The 19,162-nt window shown below is 49.0% G+C and overlaps 1 protein-coding gene and 1 long non-coding RNA gene across 2 annotated transcripts in view; one reads left to right on the top strand and one right to left on the bottom strand.

The window, feature by feature from the left end:
* TRIB2 (tribbles pseudokinase 2) overlaps positions 1-14,381 on the bottom strand; it is a 38,395-nt gene extending 24,014 nt beyond the window's left edge. The window contains exons 1-2 of the mRNA XM_074285420.1: positions 14,112-14,381; positions 5,163-5,455 (exon numbers count right to left, since the gene is read on the bottom strand). Of these exons, the coding sequence (XP_074141521.1) occupies positions 5,163-5,455; positions 14,112-14,381 (563 nt within the window). The remainder of the gene's footprint in view (positions 1-5,162; positions 5,456-14,111) is intronic.
* On the top strand, positions 6,837-18,958 carry LOC141553944 (uncharacterized). Its single transcript, XR_012485726.1, has 6 exons — positions 6,837-6,995; positions 7,445-7,605; positions 8,048-8,582; positions 11,437-11,574; positions 14,206-14,438; positions 18,664-18,958. It is a non-coding gene; the product is annotated as an uncharacterized LOC141553944 (long non-coding RNA).
* The last annotated feature ends 204 nt before the right edge of the window (positions 18,959-19,162 follow it).

Raw genomic sequence — 19,162 nt, forward strand, 5'->3', positions numbered from 1 at the left:
CTGAATTCAAATGTGGACTCAGATATTCCTAGCTATGTGACCCTGGGCAAGTCACTTTATTTCTCTCTACCTCAGTTTCCTCATTTGAAAAATAGAGATAAAACCAGAATCGATTGTGAGGACCATTAGATATTTATAAAGTATTTAGTATAGTGACTGTCACATAGTAGGAGCTCATCAAGTGCATGATCCCTTTCCATCTCCAATCTGCATGATATTCATTCAGATATTTTAAGAAAACACTGTTTTCCCCCTGAGCCTTTTCTTCTCCAAGCTCAGCCTCCACAGCTCCTTCAGACTGGTAGAGGATCTGACCCAGAGGGGAACCAGCAGCTTGTTTCCCCTGGAAGAGGCCTCCACCTTCTCTTTCCCTTTGGAGCCTTCAATGAAGAAGCGTCTGAACTAATTTTCTCTCTGGGCTCCCCTCATCATCATCTGGACTTCTCCACATCTGGCCCTCTGACCTTTAAATATTCTGTTCATGTGTTGTCTTCCCCTGTTAGAATACTGGAGGACAAAAACTAGATCTTCTTTTGCTTGTATTTTTATCTCCAATATACAACACAGAAATCTATCTATCTATCTATCTATCTATCTATCTATCTATCTGTCTATCTATTTATCTACTTACTTATCCATCCATCCATCTATCTATTCACCTACCTATCCATCTATTCATTCTATCTATCTATCTATCTATCTATCTATCTATCTATCTATCTATCTATCTATCTATCTATCTATCTATCTACTTACTTATCCATCCATCCATCTATCTATTCACCTACCTATCCATCTATTCATTCATTCTATCTATCTATCTATCTATCTATCTATCTATCTATCTATCTATCTATCTGTCTACCTATCCATCCATCCTTCTATTTATCTATTCATCCCCATCTATTCATCCATCCATCCATCCATCCACCTACCTACCCATCTATTTTTTCTTTCTTTCTTTCTTTCTTTCTTTCTTTCTTTCTTTCTTTCTTTCTTTCTTTCTTTCTTTCTTTCTTTCTTTCTTTCTTTCTTTCTTTCTTTCTTTCTTTCTTTCTTTCTTTCTTTCTTTCTTTCTTTCTTTCTTCCTATCTTATCTATCTATTTGTCTACCTATCCATTCATCATTCTATCTGTCTATCTATCCATCCATCTATCCATTCATCTATCTATCTATCTACCTACCTACCTATCCTGTCTGCCTATCTCTATCATCTAGATGATTAATAATAATAATAACTAACATTTATATCCTCTTTACAATTATGATATCATTTGACCCTTGCAACAAGTCTGGAAGGCAGGTACTACTGTTATCTTCATTTTATAGTTGAGAAAACTGAAGCATATAGAGATTCATTGGCTTGCCCAGGGTCCCACAGCTAGTAAGTACCTGAGGCTGGATTTGAACTCAGGTTTTCCTGACTCTAGGCCTGGCCCTCTATCGACTGGACCACCTCGCTGCTCCCTTTCCCTTCCTCTTCCCTCCCTGTCTTCCTTCCACTCTCTGTCTTTATAGCTTTCTAATTGAAGCAGGGTCCCATCCAGTACCCAGATTGCTGATTCCAAGCTCTTTCCTCCTTTCAGCAGAGCACACTGGCCTGCACTCGGCCATCAGAAGGAGGCCGGCCAGATGCTTGACCCACATCAGCCAATGCAATGATATGAAATAGTAATTGAGAGTTTTGCTGGGGTCCAGGGCCACAACACAAGGGGAAAATATTTAAGTCACTACCGCCCGCCAACTCAAGTCTCCCTCCCAATGCCCAAGTTCAGGGGGGAGCACAGGGCAGATTAGGGATAAATAAAACAACCTGAAGGGCCATTTGGCTGATCCCCAGGCTCTGATCAATCTGCCCTGCTCCAGCTAAGGAGCACAAGGGCTGGGCCCATGGCCTCTGGACCCTCGACCAAAACCCCAATGGCAGACAGCCTCTGCATGACCCAGACATAAAGTATTATGGAGACATAACTACCTCCTCAGGGGTCTGTAATGGGGTCCTGCTACTGACGCAACACACGAACCTGGGTCCCCTCTAAGGCTTTTCTGCAAGTCCAAAGGTCTGACATTCCACGTTCCAGGTTTCTGCCCAACTCTGCTAATTTTATCCTCCCAGGGCCCTCCCCACCCCGGCTCTGACATTCTCTGCTCTGAAGCTCCCTCCCAAGGAGAATCTGCTATGGCCAGAGGGTGCTTTCCAGTGTAACGCTGCGCTCTACAATTCTGGGACAATGAACAGTGTGTACCTCTTTCTGGAGGAGGGATGAATCAGGAGAAGCTGCCACCCCAGGGACACTCTAGTACAAGGATTCCCCAGAGGGCCGGGCAGGGTGTTGGGGGTGGGTGGAAGAGGAGGAGAGTGAGAGAAAGATCCAGACTGCATGCATAAGTGAGTATGTTTATCTTTGTCACTACTTCCTGTGTTTACATCATCTTCCCCGTTAGGACTTAAGCCAGCTACGCCCCATCCAGAAGATCTCCACGGTCTAGATTCTGGCACCAGTGAAAGGCGAGGGCCCAGCTCAGAGCCCGCCATGGAAAGGGCACACGCAGCAAGATCCGAGATGTCATCCTAGCTCAAGCACCGAGAGCCACGCGACCAGGGGCTTCCATCTTTGTTGGTTCCTCACCTGGAGAAGATGGGCCAGCTGACCTTGAAGGTCCCATCCCCTCCTCCCCAGCCAGGACCTCTCTGAAGGACCCCTCTTATCAGGTGAGAGGGTGCAGAGATAGAGCCCAGGGTCCCTTGGAGGGATAAGACTTTCAGGTTCCATCTTATCTCGGTTCCTTTGTAGACCCACTAAGCCCAGCACACCTCAGCTAGAAAGCACTCCATCTGGCTCCTTACTGAATGAACAATGCAATAAAAATATCCTAGAATTATCTCTTGGCTCCACCCCCAGACCATATCTCTGCTGGTAGCCCAAGAAGTCAAGCGGCTTTCTAGATCAGGTGCTCCATACAACAATCAAGTCACGGAAAGGACAGTAAAGAACTTCTCACATTTTCACAAATGTGAATCTCACATTTCCCATAACGACTCTTTGAGGTCCACTCACGCTGGCCCCTTGTACCCTATCCATTCACTCCAGAACTGTAGGTACCTGCTTGGCTGTAGGAACCAAGAAGGTAGAGCATGAAACCCATTCTTTATTTTCCTCAAAAAACATGGAACTGATCCAAAACCTAGACTCCAGACGCTGCTTCACCATTCGCTTGTGTTGAGTCTGCAGAGAATCTCTCATCACCCTCATGTCTATAGTTCCTCAACCCTCAGTGGTTCCCAGAGTATAAAATCTTGCTTCATTCCCATTGGGAAATGAAGGGAGAAGCTTACTTATACCTCCAGAAATTCCCAAAGCACTAGTGAGTTCATTAACATGGCTACGGCCTGCCTCTCTCCGACATCTCTCCGATCTCCTTCCAAAACCATACTCCCTATTTCAGGCAGGCAGGTGCATCCTCTAACAAATCCAGACACTCAAACCCACACCGATGCCTCTTTGCCATGACTTAGGAGGGATCTGAAGGGTTGACAACGACAGCGGTATTTGAATTGCCAAAGGTCACGGGACTAGGCCCAAAACCCAGGTGTGCTGCTGTATAAAGAAGAAAGAGCCCAAGACCTCAGAACAAAGAACACAGAATTTCAGACCCCTCCATCGCAGAAGAAATCAGAGAGACCATTCAAGCTTCCATCCTAAAGATAATATACCTGATTTACAAATAATTCTGGATTGATTGCTTTTTTGGAGCTAGATTTTGGGATTCAAATCCTCAGCACCAAGGGTTAGAGCATGTAGGCTCTTGAGCAAATCACCTCCCATCTTTAGGATGTAGGTTCCCTCTCTCCAAAATGAGGATATTGGATTAAATCAAGGATTTTTAATTTGGGGTCCACAAACTATTTTTTTTAATAATTTTATAGTTATTACAATATAGTTGGCTTCTTTTGTCAAATTCTGTATTTTGTTGTGTGCATTTGGAATTATTATTCTGAGGAGGGATCCAGGAAACCAACAAGGTGAAGAACACTTAGATTGTGTCATTTCTTTCTTTCTTTTTTTTTTTTTTTCCCTGAGGCTGGGGTTAAGTGACTTGCCCAGGGTCACACAGCTAGGAAGTATTAAGTGTCTGAGACCACATTTGAACTCGGGTCCTCCTGAATTCAAGGCTGGTGCTCTATCCACTGCGCCCCCTAGCTGTCCCGGATTGTGTCATTTCTAAAGTACTTATTCCTTGCTACTCTGAATTATATGATATCTTCTGTTAATTCTATGATTTTTCAACCAGTTAAACTTTTTTTTAAAAATTTAATTGGGAGAAGAAATAGGGATGAAGTGTGAGCCCTGCTGAGCTCCAGGACAGTCACATGTCCTTTTCCTTGAGAACTGAATAGCAGCCTCTCGTCCAACCTCCTTGTTTCATCAGTGAGGAAAGGGAGACACAAAGAAAAGAAATCTTTCACCAAGATCACGTAAATATTTAGGGACAGACTTGGAGATGACCAGATGTGCTAACTAAAAAGAGAGAACAGGAAGATTTGAATTTGAAGAGAGGAAACTGGAAGAATAGCAAAATCCTAGGATTTCATCTTCCAGGACCTGCTTTCAAATCCACACTCGGCTATTCATTAGCTGTGCATGTGCAGCCCTGAAGCAGGCCCACTTTCAGTCTCAATGCATTCACCTCCTTTTGAAGGTTTACCAGTAGACGATCTCCCTGTACCCATGGAATCACACATCTGGCCCCTATCCCTACTTCTATTGCTATTATCCAGTTACAAAGAGATAGACAAAGGATGCATGTGCTTTTGGCTTTCTTTTTGTTGAAATCCTGACAGTATTTATACTGATGGTCTCCCAGAACCATTTTTAAATTATGATTACCCTGTCTTCATGGATACAGCAGGAAGCTGAGAAGTCACTGAGCTGAACCCCTTTCTTTTAAAGAGAAGGAAGGGAACTTCATCTAGCTGTTAATGGTCTGAGGTAACATTTAAATCCAAATCGAGGAAAACCAGTCCTCTCTCCACTATATTTTCTAGCTGCCTCTCAGGGAATACATCCTGAATACAGACATCTCCACAACACCTCCTTTAAAGAAGCACTTTCCCACTGGGACATGATGGTGAGGAATGAGGGAGCAGAGAGAGCCTTACCTTTCCTCGTCCTTGAAGATGAATTTTCGAAGCTTGAGGTCCCGAAGGACCAGTCCCCCATCGTGACAGTGAGCTACAGCAGATGCAATCTGGTAGAACAATTTGGCCGCTTCCTCCTCCTTTAGCTTCTTGCAGGTTCGCACGAAGGAATGCATGTCCCCATAGCTCCGTTCAAAGAAAACATAGGCCTTGGTCTCCCCAAGAAGGATTTCGGTGATTTGGTTGATATTGTTGTGAGCAGGTAGGCAGAAGCATGGAGCCAGAGACTCCTGATAGCAGCTTACATCAAACACCTAGGAGAGGCAGAAGCAGGAGAGCAGAGGGTCAGGGCCTGGCTGAACTGGCCAGCTCGGAGTGAATACAGCCAAGAGAAAGAGGGTCAGATCAGGAATGATCTTACCACACAAAATATCAGACTTGAGAGAGGGACCTTAAAATGTAGAACAGAAGTTAACAGGCCGGAAGGATCTTTGGAGAATATACCTTAGACATGTAAAAGTCATCAACATCACAGAGCCTATGACCTAATACTCAACCTAAATTTTATAACAAACTACAGTAAAAATAAATAAATAAATAAATAAATAAAAATAAAAAACAAAAAAGACAAAAAACAAAAACAAAAACAAAAACAAACCCATAAAATAAAAAGAAAAAAGTCAGACAGAGGCAAAGAATCTTATATGGATTTCTCAGGTGGCAGGGGTGCTGTGCCCCTAACTCTGCAATGTAGAAAGGGTAACTGTACCTATTGAATGCCCACACAAAGACTAGCCAAGAGGCCTGAACCTGCTCCTCAAATTATCTTTCCTTCACCTTGTGTGGATGTGGATGGGTGCGTACCTTTTCTCCCTCCTTATAACCTACCTTCTCCTTCTTCTCTTTTCTGTATAAAATGTATATCATAGACTGTTTTCCTTTTCTCCTTTTTTCCCTTAAATTCTAATTCAACCCTCAACATTAATGGATAAATTTTGTTTAAAAATAAAATGTAATTTTTCAAATGAGGGAGAGGGATGGGGAAAGAGAGAGAAAGAGAGAAAGAAAAGGAGAGAGAGAGAGACAGAGAGAGAGAGAGAGAGAGAGAGAGAGAGAGAGAGAGAGAGAGAGAGAGAGAGAGAGAGAGAGAGAGAGGAGGGAGGGAGAAAGGAAAGAGATGAAGGAGGGAAAGAGGGAATATACTATAGAATATCTGAGCTGAAATGGGAAAACTTCTAAGGAGAACAGAGGAAAGAACCTTACAATATGGAATTTCAAAACTGAGGCGAGTCCTGACAACATAAAACAGAATGTTAGAGCTAAGAGGAACCTTTGGACATACAACATAAGAGTGGGGAAGGACCTCAGAATGAAAATGTTCTAACTAGGAACAACTTTGGCAAACAAACACTAAACTAAATAGAGAATGTTGGTATTGGATGGCACATCACAGATATGAAAGATGTTGGCACTGGATGGCACATCACAGATATGGAGGATGTTGGCACTGGATGGCACATCACAGATATGGAGGATGTTGGCACTGGATGGCACATCACAGATATGGAGGATTTTGCCATTGAATGGCACATCACAGATATGGAGGATGTTGGCACTGGATGGCACATCACAGATACAGAGGATGTCACTGAATGGCACATCACAGATACAGAGGATGTCACTGAATGGTACATCACAGATATGGAGGATGTTGGCACTGGATGGCATATCACAGATATGGAGGATGTTGGCACTGGATGGCACACCACAGATGTAGTCTGACCCCCTCATTTCATAAAGGATGAAACCAGAACCCAAAGAAGAAGAGAAATAACTGGGCCAAATTCACTCCGAGTTAAGCATGAGGACCAGGACTACAACTGTGATCTTGCATCTCTTAGACTCGATTACATTTTCTAGCCAATTCATTTCCTTAAAACAGCTAGACGGCGGCTCCCTCATCTGATGCCCTGAGCTAGATAGGGAGGGGTTCGGGAACTGGGTAAAGCCAGGGGTTGTTTCAGTCTAGCAGGAGAGGAAAACCTGGATAGAAATAACTAGAATCCACAGGAGAATATGTCTGAGACATACAAAGAGCTATAAGAGGTCCAAGACCGGAGAAATCAATGTCGTTTATTTTTAGGGAGCAGGGGATGGTAAAAGGCTTCATGAGGAGGTATCCTTGAAGCTGGGTCCTGAAAAATGGGTAGGATCTCAAAAAATAGAGAGAGGAGAGCAGAGAATTTCAGGCCCGATCGCTTTAATGAAACCCCAGTAGCGTGATTTCTTTCCTATGTCTCCAGATCTTACTGGTTGGTAAACACCGGGTGCTTGTGATCTGATCCAAAGCTCCCAAAGCACCAGGAGCTAAGCTAAGGGGGACCCAGGCTTGGAAATCCAGTCTATTGTCTCCGAGTCCTTGGATTCACCACCATGTGACTGAAAAACATGGCCAGGAATGAAGGTTAGCGATGTCATTCATGCGAGAGCTTGTGAAGGAGAGAGAGGCAGACACAAAGTGTGGGCGGAACCGTTACTTAGAAAGCAGCCTGGCTCCTTCTCTAAACAATGCACTTCATATTATCAATTAACATCCATTCGGGACTCCGCAAGTCTATTAGCTACCAAGCACAGTCATGGGCTCTGAGTTCCTGCTTGAGACTAAGTGAGAATCCCAGAGCATTTTAAGGTTATTTCCTAAGAGAGTGGCTCTTAAGTCTATAGATTCAGAATAGGAGAAATCGAAAAGGCAGAATCTAGTCCCAAGCCCTCATTTTGAATATTTTTAATAAATATTTTTAAGACAGGAAGCAAAAATCTGAGCCAGGATTTCATCCTGGGTTATAAGATCATAGATTTCTAGCTAGAAGGGACTGCTAAATCCAACCAATCCACTCATTTTTCAGATGAGGAAACTGAGGCTCCCTGAGAGGTGATTTTCATGGTCACACAGGTAATAGAAAAATCATGATTAGATCCAAGGTCAAACTGAGGCTCTGAGTCCACTGGTCCAGCCAGTGGATAGGGGACGAGGCACGTTCTGACTGCCGGTGAACGGGCTCTAATAAATCTCTCCCCTGAAAGCCACCCAGCCACCACGGCTGCCACCGAGAATTTAAGAATGAACAGCACATCGACATCTCTCCCACAACCACAAATCACACGGCGAGACTGTCGAGTGCTGACCTCAGAGCTCTGCCCTCAGAGGCCGGGGCAATTAAGGTTAGGAAATGCCTGAGTCAATGGGAACACCCAGAAAGGGGCAGCAGAAACTGGGGGAAGCCTCACAGATTTCTTGGGGAGGACTCCCAGCTCTGCTGCGGCAGCCGAAACAAGCCAGCAACAGAGGGCGTGTGAGAGAATAGCAAATGTGGGGCCGGCATTTTCCTGTTTGACATCACTAAATGCCTTGGACTACAATTTACTATCTACTTCTCAGAGGCAGGTTGCCTTCTAATTTTTTTTTTTTTTAATTAAAGTGATTTTCAGAGATGTCTTTTTAGAGGTATTCAGCTAATGTGGAGCCTTTGACTATGAAATGGAGTAGTAGAAAATGCACTAAATTTGAGCAGTAAAAGACTACCTTTAATAACCACATGATTTAAGGCCAGTTATTATTCTCTCCAGTTTCCTTCTCTAGAGCTCAGATAAAAGGGTTGCAGGAGAAGAATTTAGGATCATAGATTTAGCAGCAAAATGATCACAAATTAATTCTTCAATATTTGACAAATGAGGAAACTGAGGCTCAGAAAGGTAAGGTGACTGTGCCATTGTGACCCAGTTAAGTAGCAGATATAGTATTAGAAGCCAGGCTCTTTGACTGCAAATGCAGGGTTCTCTCCATTGTACTGACCACTTAAAGCTAGAGCTGGAAGGAGCCTTAGAACACAGACATTGGGGCTTTCCAGGATCTGAACAACCCAGTCATCAAACAGCCAAGGACAATGAAAAAGCTAATAGAAAAGTCCACAGACTTGCAGAATAGGGGCTCCAAATCAGACTCTGCTCCTTAGGGGGTGACTGAGGAAGTCACTTAACCCCCTGTGAGCCTATTATCTCACATAAAGGAGATAGACGCCACGGTTCTTAGGGTCTCTTCCAGTTCTAATGAAGAAACCCCTCATTTTATCAAGGTGAAAAATCAAAGATCAAATAAGGAAACTGCTTATCGGGTTTTACCCTTGAATCCTCTGAACCTAGCAGAGAGCCAGGAAAATCTGGGTTGGACTCCCCCTGGCCACCCCTTCTCAGATCTTTCCTGGCTTGGGCCTTTCAGAGCCTCAATGGCTTCATTTGTAAAATCAGGATGATAATAACAGCCTCTACCTCGCAGGATTCAAAGAGATAATTAATAAGTGAAGTCGTCTGTAAACCTATGAGATTAAGCGTCGGCTCTTGTTATGAGAGTAAATGCTTGATCAATGTTTGTGGAATTGGATGAGGTCAAAAAGCAACTGGAGCATGGAGGGAGAGTGACCTTGGCAGGCAGCCCTCAGCCCCGTCTCCCAACTGTTCCATCCACCGTCCTTTGCTGTTTCCTTTCATCTGACAAGCCAATGCAGCCTATTGTTTTTCCTTCTCGGGGAAGGAATCCCTCCTGGCAGGAGATAGATTTCCTAAAATCAAAGATGGAAGCATGGGCTAGTCCAGCAAGAAAGGGAGGAGGAGGAGGGAGGAGGGAAGGGTCGCAGTCCAAAATGGCAGACTGTCTCAAAAAACAGAGCAGCTCCTTCCATCTCATAAAAAGCAAAAGAGCCAAATTTTTATTAGAGGAAATAACTCCATTTATGAGTTTGCATTGCCAATCAATCCTCCTTTATCCCCCAAGGAGGAAACCCGGCCCAGCACTTGGTTAAGTCTGGTTTCTTCATTTGGGGACCTTCATTGTAGAGAGTGATGGATGACATCTCCCTAAATGATGGAGCCCCAGAGGGAGCAGCCAGGCCATTCCACCCAAAATGAGTGGGTGGGAATCCACCCACTCATTTTATAGAGACAGAACCTAAGGTCCCGGGGGGGAGGAGGGAAGTCACAGGGTCACGGATGTAGCCGAGGAAGGATCCTAAGGAGTCATCTCAAGCCTCTTCCCCCTATTCAAGGCATTCCAGGCCATGTGACTAACCGAATTTTTATTTTTATTTTTTTAACCTCTGCCTCTTGGAATCCCTGGCTTATACTTAAAGGCTCAGCTGAGCCGCCACCTCCTACAGGAAGGGAAACCTTATCATACCAGTTGCTAATGCTCTCCCACCAGACATTTCTGTATTTTTTAAATCAGGTTTATATTTAACTTTCTGAGAGCTATTGTTCTCACTTAACACAAGGTAAGTTCCCTGTGGGCAGGGGCTGGTTTGTTTCTTATCTTTGCATCACCCCCAAATGCCTAGCATGTAGCAAAGGAGGTGCTATCCAGGTTCCCCCACAGTACGAACCAGACCTTCTTTCTCTGGGTTCCAAATCTAGACCTCTTCCCACTCTCCTTACTTTATAAATAGTGAAATAATTGTCTCTTCCCAGAGAGACATTATACAATAAGAGTCAAAGGCCGGGACTTGGAGTCAGGAAATTTGGGGTTCGAGAACTGTTCCTAAGACAGGCTACTAAGGATCTGTCTGTACCAGGGAAAGCAACTTCTACACTGAGTGTCCCTCAATGCAATCCCAGCATTCCATATCAAAAAAGAAAAGAGAAAAACCCCAAACCTCCTGCCAAATAAAGACTCTAACTATCTTCCAGCACCTTAATTAGAGCTAGTGTTTAAAATGATAAATGACAGATCAGAAAAACCCCTTAAAAGAATCTGCATTTGGGGTCTCAAAATGACTTTCTGTGATGGTGGTCTCTTTCACAGATCTTAAAAAGATCAACGAGCTGCAACCAGAAGAGACCGAAGCTATGATTTAACATTTAACTCTTTGTCTTATACATGGAGATCTGAGGTCCAGAGAGGTTTAGCAATCCAGCAAATGCTACACAGGGAGCAAGTGACAGAGCCCAGTCTCCAGCCCAGGCTTTCTGACCCCAAATCCAGGTGACTAGGTAGAGCACTAGAGAGAGGACTGGCCTTGGAGTCGGGAAGAACAAAATTAAAATGTGACCTGAGACTTTTCCTAGCTGAGTGACCCCGGGCGAGTCACTTAAACTGTTTGCCTCAGTTTGCTCAAATGTAAAATGGGGATAAAAACAGCACCTGCTTCCCAAGGGTCCTGGGCAGATTAGAGAAGCTAATATTTGCAAAGGGCTTGGCACACAGCAGGCACTGACTAAATGCTGATTTCCTTCCTTCCTCTGTCAGATCCTGTCTCTTAAGAGGATTGCTGATTTACTCGCTTCCCTGCCACCAGCTCCATTATCATCAGCGCTCTACCCATCCTTTGTGACTATCAGCTGACCTGTATGGGAGCAGCTTTTGTTCTCCAGGCAGGAGAAGCAGGTAAAAAAACAGCCCAAGCCGAAGGAGCCCGGGCTCCCTGGGCCGCTTTTCCCAGCCACTACCCGCTTTTCTCTTGGCATCCTCCTCAAAGCCCGGGCTGGAGCAGCCTGGCATCCACCTCTAGCCTGCATGGGCCTAAGGAGCATTGTCTGGAAGCAGGTAGGAGAAGGTGAAACGTGCCAGCCAGCCTTGGCTCAGACCGTAGTACCGGTCCTGTCCTCACGGGGGCGCAAAAGAGCCCGTAAATGGGTGAGGGGGTGCTGGAGGCTGAGCGAGTCCCAGACAGAGTGTATTGTTAGAACCCAGGCCAATGGCAGGGCACAGGTTTACACAGTCAGCGGGGAATGACTGGATTCAAAGGATGAGCAGAAAAGGCTGCTACTGTGGACAGAGCCCGGCCGGCCCAGAACCCAACTGCCAGGTTCTGGCAGGATTTATTCCAGTTCCCTTAAGCAAGCAGCTTTTTTCCGGGCTCTGGCCTCAGTTTCCTTATTTGTTAAAAAAAAAGGGGGGGTGAGGGGACTTAAGGGGGAGCTAGAGAATCATGAAGGCTCCTTCCAGCTTTGAGCCAGCAACGTGGTCAGCTCTGGCTTGAAACAAAGGACTCTCACACAGAACTTTCCCCGGGAGGCCGCACTCAGCAAAGCCATCCTAATTCTGGGGAAAAAAGGAACAAGGCCCTTTGGAAATGGAGCAGAAGGAGGCAGTGACGGCTGGAAACTCCAGCACCTCGGAGGGCTGCTCAGCCACCGGGCCAGGACTTCTGGACCCTGCCTCGTGGGCTCCACTCCCAGGAGACTTCTCAGAGCTTGGTCCCCCACATCCTTTAAGGGATTCTGGGACCTCTAAGCTTGCAGCTCTAAATCAATGGCCCTAAGGGGGGAAGAAGGGCTGGGTCAGGGCTCTGGCTCACTCCTAAGCCAGATAGTACAAAATTCCCCATCTTTTCCCTGAGGTTAGAGCCTCAAAGATGGTGGGAGGAGGCCTGGAAATCCTAACTCTGCAATAAAACCTGCCTCAACATTCCACATCCAGCTGGGGGGAGGGAGGGAGGGGCGGCCAATCCCCACATCCCAGGAACAAGGGATTCCCGAAAACAAGAGTGCTATGGCCAATGACTTGGGAGTCTGGTTCCAACAGGTTCTACCCCTTCCAAGGCCTGTGCTCTTGCGCCTCAGTTTCCCCATCTGTAAAAACCAGGATGTGCTAATAGTCTTTGTACCTTCTGCAATCATTCTCCGGAAAGCTCCTTTGTGAGCTGCCAAAGGCTACCTTAAGCACTGTATGGGGGGAGGGATCGCCTGTCTCCCCCAGCTTTCCAGCATTAAATGCCCAGCCCGATTTCTAGTTCCAAACCGAGGCGGTTATTAAAAATAAAAAAAAATTAAAAAAAAAAAAAAACAAGGCTGGACCAGGATGAAATGCTGCTGCTGGCCAACTGCCGGGCACAGGTTAATCCAGGCTGAGCCTATTTCTGCAGATTTGGGATTTTCCAGGACTACTGGTCACACACACACACACACACACACACACACACACACACACACACACACACACACACAGAAGCCTTATTGGGGTCAAAGCCCAGATGCCTTCCCCCTCCACCAAGCTCCCAGCCAGACCCGTTCATTCTTCCCCCAGCTGTGCCCATGCTTTGCACTAACTTCCCTTTAAACCTTAAAGGGAGCCTGGGAGAATTGGCAGATCTGGTAAAGGCAGGGGAGGGAAGGGGGGGCTGAGAGGGGAAAGAAAGGGAGGGCGGGAGGCAGTGTGCAGGTGGCAGCGGCAGCCTCAGCCTCTTCCCAAACCGAGGTGCGCTGGGATTTTCTCCCTCTCCCATTGTACAAAGGGGCTAAAGAGGGAAAGAAAGAGGGAGGGCCCCGGACGACCGGACTGCCAGACGTCCAGGTTCCTTTTCCAAGCCTGCTTCCAAACAAAGCTTCCCCCCCCCCCCCAACTGCTAGGGAGAGAAGCACGAAAACCTGCAGTTCTGTGCCACAGTTTCCCCATCTGCGAAATGAGCAGTATCGGCGGCCCAGGACCCCCCCTCCCCAGCTCTGACTCAGTGGGATTCTACAAGCATTGTCTAGAAACGAGCAGGGGATTCCCTCCATCTGTGGGGGCTGGGAGAGGGGTGAGGGGATCCGGGACCCGAAGAGGGGCTGCGAGGTCGCGTCCCCGTATCCGTCCTGCAGCAGATGTCCGCTCGCACTTTTGCAATAAAAGCCAGCCAGAATGTGGACCTTTGGTTCCCACCCCCCCCCCCGGCCTCTCTCGCAGGGCTCCCCGGTTCTCAGAACGTCTCTCCCCGGAACGCCCCCGGTACAGAGCCTGCCCTATTGTCTGAAGTGGCCGGGAAAGTTCTGAGCTAGTCCTGCGATCGAATAATAATCCGATCCTAAAATTAAAATAGGCAGCTGAGAATTTCCTCCCAGCCGTGGAGTTTGGGGACGGGAGCGTGCGGCTCTCCTTCCTTCCGAACCGCGGAACGGGCACGGGGGCAAGAGGGTGTCGGGGGGCCAAGGGGGGAGTTTTACCTTGCACACGAGCTCTTCCCCGCTGTGCAGATGCACTGCCCGAAAAACGTGGTCTCCCTCCAGAGGTTCCAGCAATAAATATTTCCCGATGCAGGAAACGCAATGCGACAAGTTCGGAGCCTCCGGCGGGCTTGGGGAACCGAGATTGGGGCTGAAGCTCTGGCTGGGCTCGGTGGACCTCAGGGACGACAGCTCTTCGAAATCCTGGGTCTTGGTCCGCGGTCTCCCATAGCGTGAGATCGAGATCGGGGTGGATCTTTGTATGTTCATGAGGGTGGCGAGCTCACGCGAACAACAAAACCCGGTGGGGACGGGTTTCCAACGCAGGCGAGTCCGGCTGCAGGCGCCTTTGTGTTAGAGATTAAAAAGGGGTGGAGGGGGGAGCGAGAGCGGAGGAGAGGAGAGGGAAGGGGAGGGGGCTGCGTGCAGGAAGACTTCGGAAAGCCGAGGGGCAGAGAAAGAGGCGGCGAGCTCAGGCCCCTCGCCGCCGGGAGAGCCGGTCCCGGAGCACTTTCTCCGCAGGCGGGCGGGTCGGCGAGCGGCCCCTTTTGTTCCCAGCTCGGAACGCCGCCGCCGCCGCCGCCGCCGCCGCCGCCGCTGCGGGCGATGAACCGAAACCGCCGTTCGAACGCTGGGCGGCTCGGCTTCGCTGGGAATGCTTCCGAACGTACGGGGCGAGGGAAACAAAGTAGCCGGCTTCCGAACGCGGCGACCCGCACGCCCGGCCGCCTCTGGGGAGCTCGGGGAGCTTTCCGGGGACAGCTAAGCCGGCGCGAGCTGCGGCAGGAGCCGGAGGGCGGGATCGCGCCGGGGCGGCGGGGGCCGAGGGCGGGCGGTCAGCGGGCGCGGGGTCCAGGCTGCCCGGAGCCGATTTAGAAAAGGAAGGAAAGTCCAAGCCCCAGCGTGGAAGGAAAAAGCTGCAGCCCGCGGAGCTCTGCAACTCCAGGCGCAGCACACAGGAGCCGAGTCCCCCTCCTCCTCTTTTTTTTTTTTTTTTTTTTTTTTGGTGGGGGGCGTGGGGAGGCGAGAAGACTTGTCTACGTTTTAACTGTAGATGGCGTCTTCACCTTTTCCCAGCGAGCGAAGGCTCTTCTCAAAAGCTTCTCCAACTATCGAGGGAGCATTGAACTTGGGGCGGGCGGACTGACGGACGGACAGACACACGGCGGGGGGGGGAGGGGGCGGACAGACGGACCGGCAGACTGGCGGGCGGGCGCTCGGCGCAGCCAACAAAAGCGGCTTCCGAAGCGGCGCCTGGGGGCGAGCCTGGCAAGCTGGCGGGGCGCGCAGCCCGGGGCGTCCTCCTGGAGAAGGAGAGCTCGGGGTCACAGGAGGCTCATGCTTTTCCCGTTCTGGCTCCTGCAGCGGCCGCCTCTGCTGCTGTCCTCAACTCCCCGGAGCGAGTCAGGAAGAGGCGGGTGCGAGCCTCCCAGAGGCCCCGCGGGACGCAGCCCGGGCCCGCGCGCTCCCCTGGCGTGGGGTGGAAGGGTCGGGAGCGGAGCTTCTCAGCCCAGGCCCCGGTGGCTGCTGCTCGCGAGCAGGTCCCGTCCCGCTCCGGCCGGCGAGCTCCGTCTCCTCTCGGCCAGTCCCGGAGCAGGGCTCCGCGCGATGCCGGTCCGGGCTCTGGTTTCCTCTCTTCGGAGCCCGGAAATTCTGGGGCAACGGTGGAGGGGGGGTCGTGACAGTTTGAAAAGAAGCAGGCGAGAGGCCCGGCGGGGACTGTGCTGGGGGGGCGGGGGGAGGCGGCTGGGTGCGGAGCAAAACGAGGGGTCCCCCACAGTGCCCGGGCCCGAGCCCTCCTCAGGAAGCCTGCATCGCCGCCACGGTCCGTATTAATAGCTTCTTACGTGGCTCAGGATCTCTAGTCTGAGTGTGTGTGTGTGTGTGTGGTGGGGGGGAATGTGGGGTGTGAGAGAGAGAGAGAGAGAGAGAGACTGTGAAGGAGGCTCGTGCGCGCGCCGGTGGGAGCCCTGCTGTGCGCGCGCACCCGGCAGTCTGGCTCGGCCTCCCACCGGGGGCTCCCTAGTCAATGTCACCAGCACGGCCCGCCCCCCGCCCCAGCCGCTCCGCGGGGCTTCCCAGGCATAAAGGGGCTGGCCCCGGTCCCGCCCCGCCCCCTGCCGCACGCCGTTCATTGAGCAATACGCCCGTCAATCAGGTCCAAGGATGGGGGGGGCGGAATGCCACTCCGCGCTCGGGTCGCCACCGCCTGCAAGGGCACCGGCTGGGGGACCCGAGCGGACCGTGCAGGGTCAGCCATGGAGGTATCCTTCCGCGGCAGGCTTTGTGCCGGGCAGAGAAGGGGCAGCTGGGGAGGCAGCTGGGCGCACGTGCCCGGCCTCCCGATCTAGAAGGCGGGCGGCGCTCCTCGGGCTGCCGCCGCCGCCGCCGCCGAGGCTGGCCACGGGGCCTGACCCCCTTTCCCTTCACCGCTCCCCCCACCCCCGCCTTTCCTTGAGTCTGATTACACTTTCAGGGTCTTAGGCTCACCTGCCCGCACCGCCCCCCACCCCCACCCCGGCAGGCGTGCATCCTCGGCGCGCGTTCTCCCTTCCTACCGGCCCAGATGTGGCAGTGACCTGCCCAGGGTGAGGTGGGCACCGGCTGGCTTTGAACTTGAGGAGGGAGGGGGAAGAGAGTCAAGGACTGAGATGGATACTCTTGTTGGGTTCTGGCGCGGCTCATGCACCCCTCTCACTCCCCAACACTGCACGGGCCCTTTTCCTTTGTCATTTCTTTGTCATTTTCTTCCTCTCCAAAGAATACATCATATTTTCTAGGGATCTTGAATTAAAAAACAAAAACAAACAAACAAACAAAACCTCACATCCCAGTCTTTCCTCGCATAATTTGGGTATGGATTTCTGCTAGAGTCCATTTGAAGGAGCATCTTTAAACCTTGGGGGGGGGGGGAGGGAGTAAGCAGGAATCCGGAAATGTCCACACATTTCCCCTGTCCCTTATCCAGAGGCCTCGACTACGTGCACCGAACACTTTGTGGCCGTGGCAGAGTTAAAGTCCTTAATAGGCAGGTGGTGTTCGGATTCTGCTCTGCTCCAGCCAGATGTTAGGCAAGGGAAATCCAGCCACCCTTGCATCCGCCCTATATTAAGTGGCCACTAGGCATGCTAAAATGCTGCCTGGAACAGTGGACAGTCAGAGCAGAGATACTCCAGACAGTGATTTGCAAATTGGAACCTCTGCTCCACCCCGAAAAGGCAGGAGTTATTATCACCCTCTTTTTACAGATGGAGAAACTGAGGCAGGCAGGTACATTGACTTCCTCGTGGTCACATCTCATAAGCAGCTGAAAGTACGTTTGAATTTATGTCTTTAAGACTTCAAGACCAGCCCTGATTCCATTGTATCACCTGCTACTGCCTTGTGGCCAGAATCATTTAGCCAAGGTCACAGGAGGACAATCATCCTTGCTGGTCTTCCATTCCCAGGCTTTTTCCACCAGGCAACCTAGTGACAACTAGATAACTCCCATGTCTTTCAGCCTTGTATTTTTCACAGAGTAAGATCATACCCATTTTCAGGTGGCGAAGCAGAGACTCAGTGAGGTTGTCAAAGTACCTTTCTCAAAAGCTGCCCAGTCTACAGGATCAGAGATCTGGAGCACAAGGGACCCTGGAGTCCATCCACGCTGTTTTGGACCAATCAAGGGGATGTGACTTGCCCAAAAGCACTCTGGAAGCCATAGAGCCTAAACACAAACACAAACCCAACTGTCCTTTCCTTTCTTCCTTCCCTTCTCTCCTTCCTTCCCTTCTCTCCTTCCTTCCTTCCCTTCTCTCCTTCCTTCCTTCCTTCCTTCCTTCCTTCCTTCCTTCCTTCCTTCCTTCCTTCCTTCCTTCCTTCCTTCCTTCCTTCCTTCCTTCCTTCCTTCCTTCCTTCCTTCCTTCCTTCCTTCCTTTTCTTCCTTCCTTCCTTTCTTCCTTCCTTCTTTCCTTTCCTTCTTTTTCTTCCTTTATTCTTTCCTTCCTTTCCTCCTTCCTTCCTTCCTTCCTTTCTTCCTTCCTTCCTTTTCTTCCTTCCTTCTTTCCTTTCCTTCTTTTTCTTCCTTTATTCTTTCCTTCCATTCCTCCTTTCTTCTTTCCTTCCTTTCCTCCCTCTTTTCCTTCCTTTCTTCCTCTTTCCTTCTCTCCTCCTTTCCCTTTCTTTTTTCCTTCCTCCTTCCCTCATTCCCTTCTTTCCTTCTTTTTTTTTTTCTTCCTTTCTCCCTTCCCCTCACACTGGCTCACTTTCTCCTAGAAAGAGGTCTCTGTAATACCTGAAAGGATGACCAAGCCCCTTTTATGACCAGAAGTGACTGTAGAATGGGTTCCAAAGTCCAACATTCCCTAAAATGTGATGAGACCCCTCTAGCTCACATTGAGCTATGCTGCCCTAAGAAGCTGGCATGGATTGTCAAGTGGCATATAGATCTGCAGGAACTGGGGTTAGGACAATAATTCATATCCAGAGAGACAATGCCTAGCTGGGTGACCTTGGGAGAAGGAATCTTGGTTTTGTCTTTTTAATTATTATTTTTTATCATTTTCACTAGCACTCAGCAAGCACAGAGCCTAGAACACAAGGAGCTCTCCATAAATGCTGGTTGAGTAACTTATTCACCACTGGAACCTTGTGCAGAATGGGGCAGATAACACTTGTATGATCAACTCCAAGGAACTATGAGGGGAGGAGGCTTTGGGAACCTTGAAGGTGAGAGAAGGATGGCTTTATTATCCAGAAGAAAGCTGTCAACATCAAATGATTTTCTCCTACAATGGGACCCTTGCTCTTGTGCACCAAATAAAAGACAAAGAGACAGATGGAATAAAGGGAAAGATAAAAAGAAAGTTGAGGAAGTTCCCACTCCTCTAAGTCCTTGATCCTATAATTGAGTCCAACCCATACATGAAAGGGATTCCCCCTATAATATACCTGGGAAATTTTAAAAGAAGGAACCCATTATTTCTAGAAGTACTTCCTGCCACTTGGAGGAAGCTCTTATTAAGATATTTATTTTCTCACATCCGACCTAACTAGACTCTTCATACTTC

The sequence above is a fragment of the Sminthopsis crassicaudata genome, chromosome 2 (assembly GCF_048593235.1).
Source record: "Sminthopsis crassicaudata isolate SCR6 chromosome 2, ASM4859323v1, whole genome shotgun sequence".
Classification (NCBI taxonomy): Eukaryota; Metazoa; Chordata; class Mammalia; order Dasyuromorphia; family Dasyuridae; genus Sminthopsis; species Sminthopsis crassicaudata.